The 10,156-nt window shown below is 43.4% G+C and overlaps 1 protein-coding gene across 1 annotated transcript in view; it reads right to left on the reverse strand.

Annotated features, from left to right (window-relative positions):
* Positions 1-10,156, reverse strand: part of grm5a (glutamate receptor, metabotropic 5a) — a 102,966-nt gene that overhangs the window by 6,532 nt on the left and 86,278 nt on the right. Inside the window, exons 7-10 of the mRNA XM_040181533.2 lie at positions 998-1,233; positions 772-893; positions 556-680; positions 313-481 (exon numbers count right to left, since the gene is read on the reverse strand). Of these exons, the coding sequence (XP_040037467.2) occupies positions 313-481; positions 556-680; positions 772-893; positions 998-1,233 (652 nt within the window). The remainder of the gene's footprint in view (positions 1-312; positions 482-555; positions 681-771; positions 894-997; positions 1,234-10,156) is intronic.

Below are 10,156 nucleotides of genomic sequence, written 5' to 3' on the forward strand. Positions count from 1 at the left end.
GAGTTGCAGAAACACAGATGGGACATGATGAAAGCCGGAACAAAGAGCTTTGCTGAGTCCCTGGTGGGGTTTCGGAGGCTCTTGTTGGATCGATTTAGCAGATTGCAAACCTTTGGTCGCCGCCTATGGCTCTTCTAAAGTGAATTTATTACACTGTGTGTTCTCTGGTTGATAAATACTCCATTGCATACAAGCCAATAAAAGGTAGATATATTTAGTGCACCTTTGCCTACTAAATAACATTTTTTTTTAAATGTTAACACATATCTTTCTCGACAATGTGAATAAAACCAGTCGATTCGCGTTGCATACCTTGATCTGTGCCTTCTGGCACGGCTCAGAGCAAACGGACTGGATGATTTCACTGTTGTTACTCCAGATTTCCTCATCGTTCATCTTCAAGCCCCCCTGGTCCCAGCTTCCCACGTGGTTGTAAGAATACTCATCTTCGCCTGTGCGCTTGAAGTTCATGATTTCATACCTAAAGCACATACATTTTGAGCATGAAACTGCAATTTCAACACTCCCTCCTTTCTGCCCCCACCGGGTCCTTACCTGCCAGGCGAGTCTCCATTCTGGTCAAAGTAGATGGTCTCTGCAGACACACCAGTGAAGTTGGTTTTCATCAAGAAGTCCAGCAGCTTGCGGCCGTCGATGGGCCGCATGGTCTCACACAACCCCTGGCACCAGGGGGAGGAGCAAATGCTTGGCCGTCAATACTGTCACGCCCCAAAGTGGAAGCACAGGTGAGCACGTTGTTCATTAGCGTACCTTGTATCCTGGACAGAGGGACTGCTGCATGGCGTGCAGTCCGTAAGCCATGGAATAGATGGCGTTGATGACGAAGCCCATCTTGGTGTCCTGGGCGTACTGATGGCGCAGAGACTCTCTCCCTGTGGAGAACAGAGACCTGCTCGTAAAAACAAACACAGTCACTGCAAAGTAATGTTGCAGGGTTTCATGATGGGAACCGTGTGGAACATGACGATGTACTAACAGGTGCAGGTGCGGTTGTACAAGCTGCTCTCCTGCGGATGTCCGATCAACCTGCACTGGAAGCGGTGTTGCCAGAACTCGGGGAACCAAGGGTTTCTCAGGTTGGCATCGGGCTTCAAGTTCAGGTAATAATCGTCGAACCAGGTCACATAGGCCGACTTTAACTTTATTGTGATTCCACCGGCCGCCTCCCTCTCATAGCCATCTGTCACATCGTACCTGTCTGCCCAGCCATCGCTGCATAGGAGGGGGAGAAAGACATTACAGCGTTGTTGGTTAGAATTTCATTCATTTGTGTTTTTACTTCTTTTTGTTTTGCAGTTATACTGCTTGTTTCCATCTCAGATTTTCTCTTTTTATTAAAATTACTGCCATATAGAGCAAATGTACCGGGATTATTCTATACTTTTCCTTGAATCTTTTTTACACCATAAGGATCTGTTTTTACCAACAGAAGTATAACAGCATGGCTGACATCTTGAGCTGGCCCATCTAAGAAGCAGAAATGCCCAACATTAGCTTATTAGCTCATATTAAACAAGTCGGGTCATCCAATTACGGTCGTCACTAAATAAAAGGATAAGGAAACAACAGGTCACCGTATGTAATCTATGATGTTATAATGAAGAGCTCCATGATGGCAGTGCATTTTGTGTATGACTATAAAAAGTTTAATTTAGTGCTTATGACCATGTTTTTCTTTTACACAGATTGAAAGAGACAGGTGGCTCGTTGCAAGATGAACCTTATGACTGTTCTGCAGAGAATTACAGCGAAATAAATATTTAATATTATGACTCAGATATACCACCAAGTCACACGTACCACTGGTTGATAAACATGATAAAGTATTTGCGCTAATATCCGAGTTTGAAGAATTTGTGATTTTTGTGAGAAGTGTTTATTTTTCTTCAAATGTGCCAAGAAAACCTGAACATTTACCTAAAAATGATTTACTTTGCTTCAACAACCCCAGGAGCAAATATCAAACTAGAAAAGGCATTTCCTGCTGAAAATGCGTTGGAATGCAAAAAGCTGAAAGCTGCACTGAATATTTAAAAATAGCTGAAAATACAGAAAGTTGAAGGGAATTTGAATACATTTGCTGAATATTTAAAAATAGCTGAAAATACAGAAAGTTGAAGGGAATTTGAGTACATTTGCTGAATATTTAAAAATAGCTGAAAATACAGAAAGTTGAAGGGAATTTGAATACATTTGCTGAAATAAAAGATATTAGAAAAGCTGAAATTAATTTGAAATAGCTGAAAATACAGAAATGGGAGAAGCTGAAAGGAATTTCAATAGATTTGCTGAAAAAGCAGAAATGAAAACAGCTGAAATAAATGTGAAATATTGCAAAACAGAAGTTGCAGGAGCTTAAATGAATTTTAAAAAGTACAGAAATAACAAAAGCTGAGATGAATAAAAAGAGGTTTAAAATTGTTTGTAGTAATGTTAGTTGTAATTTGGGTATTAGTACTAGCAGTAGAAGTCGGTTTAGTATCAATAGCAGTAGAAACAGCTGGAATACTGATACTATTAGCCATAGTAGTATTTTTAATAACATTAGTAGTAGTTGTATTAATAGCAGTAGAAATACTAGTAGTATGGTAGTAGAAGTATCAGTTGTAGTTCTACTGAGGTACTAGTAATATTCGTAGTGGTTATAGTAGTATTTGAAAGAGCAATGCGTATTTCAACGAAACCGCTTCATGGTTAAGGTACAGATAATCATTCAGGCTTTTAGTTTGTAATGATGGAATTGGGTGAGGGGGGGTTGGGAGACAGAATGTTTGTTATTCAAACTAAGAAGTTTTTAATTAATAGGCCTCATCACTAACATTACAGTAAAAATTCCCTCCATGGGGCTTTTATTTTAAAATTATTGGATTGGGTGGGGTGGGGGGGTGTAGATAGAGGGAGGGAGGGTGAGAGGGTGAGGAAGGGAGGGGTGGTGAGGAAGAGATAGAGGGAGAGAGAGAGAGGAGAAATAGACAGACATACTGACTGACTGAGAGTGATTAACAGTGAGAAGAGGTCAGGGTGGAGGGGGGAGGGGGGGCGAGTGTCTTTATCATATTGGTCTGTTGACAGAAAGCATAGCTGCGTCATGTGACTCCACTAATCAGGTCATAGGAGCAGCTTTGAGCCACAGACAGAGATCCTGCAGCGTGTGAGCGAGTAACCACGACAACGGCGCACCTATTGGATTGGGTGGGGTGGGGTGGTGTAGATAGAGGGAGGGAGGGTGAGGAAGGGAGGGGTGGTGAGGAAGAGATAGAGGGAGAGAGAGAGAGGAGAAATAGACAGACATACTGACTGACTGAGTGATTAACAGTGAGAAGAGGTCAGGGTGGAGGGGGGAGGGGGGGCGAGTGTCTTTATCATATTGGTCTGTTGACAGAAAGCATAGCTGCGTCATGTGACTCCACTAATCACGTCATTGGAGCAGCTGTGAGTCACACACAGAGATACTGCAGCGTGTTTACGAGTAACCACGGCAACGGCGCACCTATTGGATTGGGTGGGGTGGGGGGGTGTAGATAGAGGGAGGGAGGGTGAGAGGGTGAGGAAGGGAATGGTGGTGAGGAAGAGAGGGAGAGGGGAGGAGAATTAGACTGACTGACTGACTGAGAGTGATTAACAGTAAGTAGAGGTCAGGGTGGAGGGGGGAGGGGGGCTAGTGTCTTTATCATATTGGTCTGTTGACAGAAAGCATAGCTGCGTCATGTGACTCCACTAATCACGTCATTGGAGCAGCTGAGTCACAGACAGATCCTGCAGCATGTGAGTGCTCGTAACCACGACAACGCCGCACCTGTGCTCATTAACGATCTGCTGCAAAAGACAGAGACATGGCAGCAAGTTACACAGAATCCACACCTCACACAAATGAGAACCAGCGCAAAACTATAACAGCTATCTAAAAAATACGGCGTTTGTATGAGACCCAAGACTCTACCGAACGCGTGGATGTGCTTTTTATGTCTGTCCGGTAATAAATACGGCTCCTATGGCCGTTGACAGAACGTGTACCTTGTGGATTTTTGTGAGAAATATGTCGGCAGATTTGTATTGGAGCCTATGGGGCTTTTGGCAGAGGTTGTGTCACTCAAACACTCCTTGCGCCAAAACTAAAAAACTCTGGGATTCCATGAACACATTAATCCAATCAGCACAACCATACCCTCATTAATCTGAAGAAATGAAGCCTCTAGAGTGTATACTTTGGCTGCAAGGACAGAAGTTCCATACTTTTTTAACCAGATTTCTGCGCTGCTCCACACTCTAGCCTCGAGGTCCCGCCTCTAGCAGACGCAATACACACTCATGTAAAAGTCAGTAACGGAGCGAAGAACTAGTGAAACATAATCAGTGATTATGAAAAAAGTACAATAGATATCAAGAAGCAGTTTTTTTCATAAAATAGTTAAGACTTGTGTCAACATTTGAAAGTTTAAATGGTGTCTGTAGCTGAAAGATTGGCGGAGCTGAAATATCTGAAAGTTGAAGAAGTTGAAGAAGTTTAAGAGGATTTGAAAAGCAAACTCCATTTGAAAACCATGTTAAAATATTAATGATTATTGATTTATATAAATTCAAGCTTAAGAGGTAGAAAGCTGAAAAGTCATAGCCCGGAAGCCGGAAAGAAGCTGAACATTTTTATATTTGAAGGATTTTAATAGCTGAAAGTGTGAAGGAGTTGAAAGGTGCCACGGAAGAAATAGAAGAATAAGTCGGAAACTAGAAAATGCATTTCCTGCTGAAAATGCGTTGGAATGCAAAAAGCTGAAAGCTGAAATGAACTTTTTAAAATAGCTGAAAATACAGAAAGTTGAAGGGAATTTGAATACATTTGCTGAAATTATAGATATTAGAAAAGCTGAAATGAATTTGAAATTGCTGAAAATACAGAAATGGGAGAAGCTGAAAGGAATTTCAATAGATTTGCTGAAAAAGCAGAAATGAAAACAGCTGAAATAAATTTGAAATATTGCAAAAAAATACAGAAATGAATAGTGAAAAATTGCTGTTGATAGAGGCATAAGAATAGCTGAAATTATTTTAAAGAACTGCTGAAAATACAGGAAGTGGGGAAGCTGAATTTCAATAGATTTTCTAAAAACAGAAGTTGCAGGAGCTTAAATTTGTTTAAAATTGTTTGTAGTAATATTAGTAGTAGTATTAGTTATAATTGTGGTATTAGTAGTACTAGCAGTAATAGTAGGTTTAGTATCAATAGCAGTAGAAACAGCTGTAATACTATTAGCCATAGTCGTATTTGTAATAACATTAGTAGTAGTTGTAGTATTAATAGCAGTAGAAATACTAGTAGTATGGTAGTAGAAGTATCAGTTGTAGTACTAGAAGTACGAGTAATATTCGTAGTGGGAGACAGAATGTTTGTTATTCAAACTAAGAAGTTTTTAATTAATAGGCCTCATCACAAACATTACAGTAAAAATTCCCTCCATGTGGCTTTTATTTTGAAATGATTGGATTGGGTGGGTTGGGGGGGTGTAGATAGAGGGAGGGAGGGTGAGAGGGTGAGGAAGGGAGGGGTGGTGAGGAAGAGATAGAGGGAGAGAGAGAGGAGGAGAAATAGACAGACATACTGACTGACTGAGTGATTAACAGTGAGAAGAGGTCAGGGTGGAGGGGGGAGGGGGGGCGAGTGTCTTTATCATATTGGTCTGTTGACAGAAAGCATAGCTGCGTCATGTGACTCCACTAATCACGTCATTGGAGCAGCTGTGAGTCACACACAGAGATACTGCAGCGTGTTTACGAGTAACCACGGCAACGGCGCACCTATTGGATTGGGTGGGGTGGGGGGGTGTAGATAGAGGGAGGGAGGGTGAGAGGGTGAGGAAGGGAATGGTGGTGAGGAAGAGAGGGAGAGGGGAGGAGAATTAGACTGACTGACTGACTGAGGTGATTAACAGTAAGTAGAGGTCAGGGGGGAGGGGGGAGGGGGGGCTAGTGTCTTTATCATATTGGTCTGTTGACAGAAAGCATAGCTGCGTCATGTGACTCGACTAATCACGTCATTGGAGCAGCTGTGAGTCACACACAGAGATACTGCAGCGTGTTTACGAGTAACCACGGCAACGGCGCACCTATTGGATTGGGTGGGGTGGGGGGGTGTAGATAGAGGGAGGGAGGGTGAGAGGGTGAGGAAGGGAATGGTGGTGAGGAAGAGAGGGAGAGGGGAGGAGAATTAGACTGACTGACTGACTGAGAGTGATTAACAGTAAGTAGAGGTCAGGGTGGAGGGGGGAGGGGGGCTAGTGTCTTTATCATATTGGTCTGTTGACAGAAAGCATAGCTGCGTCATGTGACTCCACTAATCAGGTCACAAGGAGCAGCTGTGAGCCACAGACAGATCCTGCAGCATGTGAGCGAGTAACCACGACAACGCCGCACCTGTGCGGCTGCAAAAGTGCAGACACAGGACAGCGAGTTACACAGAATCCACACCTCAAACAAATGAGAACCAGCGCAAAACTATAACAGCTATCTAAAAAATACGGCGTTTGTATGAGACCCAAGACTCTACCGAACTCGTGGATGTGTTTTTATGTCTGTCCGGTAATAAATACGGCTCCTATGGCCGTTGACAAAACGTGTACCTTGTGGATTTTTGTGAGAAATATGTCGGCAGATTTGTATTGGAGCCTATGGGGCTTTTGGCAGAGGTTGTGTCACTCAAACACTCCTTGCGCCAAAACTAAAGAACTCTGGGATTCCATGAACACATTAATCCAATCAGCACAACCATACCCTCATTAATCTGAAGAAATGAAGCCTCTAGAGTGTATACTTTGGCTGCAAGGTGATAATCAAAAGTTCTTTTCATGGGCTTAGTTGGGGGTTTGCTGTCTTGTCTTGATTTAAGAGTTAAGTAAGGGGGAGGCAGGATCTGCCGAGCAGGCAGACACGAGTCTGACAGGATGGGGAGTCAGTTTGTGTCCTGGCTGAGGAATGTAAGGTCTGCGGGTCAACTAGAAGATTTACCAGCCAAAGGGGGGTTAGAGACACACCAACACTATTCAACATACACACTCTGTTTACGATGTTTACGTTAAGTCAGGAGTCTGGACATTGGATGTGACCGGATCTTAGATGCGGGAGGTGGAAGGTCCTCCTCTACGCCAGTTTAGGGCCAATAGAAATATTTCCTTCCCTGTCTTTCAAGGGTTATAAAACATGATGTTCTTGCTGATGTTAGTTAGTTGTTCTTCCGGCCTGTGTGCTGCCTGAACTGCTCCTGCCTTTGCAAACGCAGCGCTGATACTTGACCTGTGATCTGACAAATAAATTTTCCAGAACGAGAGAAGTCATTCGGCTGAATTTTTGATAACCCCGACCAGGCTCCAAATCTTGAACACGTATTCTTACAATTTGGTGACCCCGACGTGATTTGCTGACCTGGACAAAGAAAGACGGGGACGTCCGTTTTCCGGACCGAGCTGAAAGGACCGGCGGCGTGGTTCAGCATTGACAACAAGGGCCCAAAACAGAATCAGGTGAGCAGACAACCTTTTGTTCTAAACGAATAAAATGTCTGTGATTGGATACTTCTAAAAAGATTTGTTGTCAACTGCAGAATTCGTCTCTGTCCATTGACTGAATAAGGTCGTCATAAGACCACTAAATTTAAAACTAAAATTGAAAATTTCCTGTTGATCACATGTAAAGTATAAGCACATACTCACACTGAATTCAACGTTAGGGAAAGTGAATAAGTGTCCATAGGTTTAGGGATTTAGGTAAAAATATACATAATCTTAGTCGGTAGAAATCCAAGTTGCAATCCGTGTGGTACGTAGATACCTCTGGTAACTGCAGTCCCACGTTTGCATGCAGTGGACTGGCAGTTTAGAATAGTGTAGGGATTTAGGTTTAGGGACTTAGGTAAATACATGAAGAGTTTAAAAAGGAATGACGGGGCTCACTTGAGTTCCCTGAGGTCGACTCTTAGTCTGTAGAAATCCAAGTTACAATCCGTGTGGTACGTAGATACCTCTGGTAACTGCAGTCCCACGTTTGCATGCAGTGGACTGGCAGTTTAGACAGTGTAGGGGTTTAGGTTTAGTTTAGGTTTAGGTTTAGGGACTTAGGTAAATATATGAGGAGTTTAAAAAGGAATGACGGGGCTCACTTGAGTTCCCTGAGGTCGACTCTTAGTCTGTAGAAATCCAAGTTACAATCCGTGTGGTACGTAGATACCTCTGGTGACTGGGGTCCCACGTTTGCATGCAGTGGGCTGGCAGTTTAGAATAGAGCAGGGATTTATGTTAATCTTAGTCTGTAGAAATCCAAGTTGCAATCCGTGTGGTACGTAGATACCTCTGGTCCTGCAGTCCTACTCGTGTGATTCTTGGACTGGCAGGTTAGAATATTAGATGAAGAAATAAGGACACAGGGAAAGATTTGTTGTTTTTCATACTGGGAAATGTGTGGGTGGTTGGTGTAACTCCTGGTGTTTTACCGAACCTGGAAGCTGGGCGTATCAGGACTTGAAAAAGGACTGAGAATCCGACAGTGAAAAGTGTTTGACCGGATTACACATCTGTGGGGATATGTATTAAAGGGTAAAAGGGAAAATCATAGTTAAATGATGGTGGTATAAATACGAGAGAAATAAAACAATACGAGTGAACTGGTGTTATAAGCCTCAACAATCGAGCGCTGTATTCCTCTAATACAGTAGAAGGTTCTTGATTGGGTTCACAGTATTGGGCATTGAGTCCTTTCTCTTGTGTTCAAAAATCACGTGTGAATAAATAAATAACCTGTGATGAAAATGGAGGAAACCATAACGATATGGGAGAGGTGTAAAGAAGGCACTCTGGGTTTCGCCCTGTTTAAGACTTATAAGAGACATATGGATAAAACCCTAGAAAAAGATAGGAAATGTGTAACAAAAAAATATGTGAAGTGGGTTGCACAGATGCAGGAAAGAGGAATGTTTGGAAGGGAGACAGATTCTCAACCAACAGGCGAGCAGCTGCAGGACCATCTTAGGATGGCGATAAGAGGAAAAGACCAAGCGCATGCGCTCCTTGCCGTTAAAGGGAGATTTTGTGGAAAAGAGAAGAAAAGTGCAGAAAAGGCAGATGAGTTCTTAGTGGACTGTAGAACTTTTCTGGGAGAAATAAATGCGGTATTCGTGAGTAAGACGGCAATGCAGTTGCCGCAAGCCAAAGCAGGAGAGGAGAAAGAGCATGAGACCGGTTGTAAATCTAGTGCGCCTCCTCCTTACTCGACAGGCCCATATGCGGAGGCTAATCGGTTGTTAAATGAACCACATCAGATGCCACTGAGGCAAGGCAAAGCTACTAATCCAGGAGAATCTCAAGTTTTGGTAGTTCAAAAAGGGTTGTTACAGGTAACTCCATATCCACATGAAGAGAATGATGGGGTGGAGAAGGTTTCTGCTTTTCTCTCAGAGACGGTACAATATTTGGAGGACAGGCCCCAGCTGGAGTCTGTCGATTGGAGTAATCCTAACACACCACAGAATCACTCGACAGTCGTAAAGAAGCGGCAACCCGAGCACAGACCTATGACCTCATTTAATGTAGGGGGAAGAAGAGTTGCAGGAGAAGAGACTTTGTTAGACGTCATAGCAAGGGCAGAGCGGCAATCAATCACCCGGAGTGGACAGGATGAGCGGGGGAGGCAGGTTGAGTCAGAGGAAGATGAGCCTGGCCCTGCAGATGATTGGGACGAGGAATTTCAGGAGCATGGAGCAGAGCTAGAGTCACAAAAACCACAGTCATCTACTCCGATGGAGCGCCATGAGACAGGGGGGTTAAGAGGTAATAGGAACAGATATTATCAGGGGAATGCAGCCAGAGCGAATGTGCATCAATGTAATGATTTGAAACCTAAGTCAAAAATCAGACGGGATGCTCCGGCCTCTCATCAACTACCACTGTTAACGGCTATTTGTAGAGACGGAAGTGAAAAAACGACATATGCGCCACTCGCATTGTCAGACCTAAGCATGATGAAGCTCGCATTACCTAAAATAGAGAAGGGTGGTGCAGCGTGGATTCGTGGGTTCCTTGCTCAGTGTGCGGGTAGTGTTCCCGGTTTGGGGGATCTTAGAAGACTTTTTGTGGCGTGTGCCTCACTAGCTGACCTC

This window comes from Gasterosteus aculeatus, chromosome 7 (genome assembly GCF_964276395.1).
Source record: "Gasterosteus aculeatus chromosome 7, fGasAcu3.hap1.1, whole genome shotgun sequence".
Taxonomy (NCBI): domain Eukaryota; kingdom Metazoa; phylum Chordata; class Actinopteri; order Perciformes; family Gasterosteidae; genus Gasterosteus; species Gasterosteus aculeatus.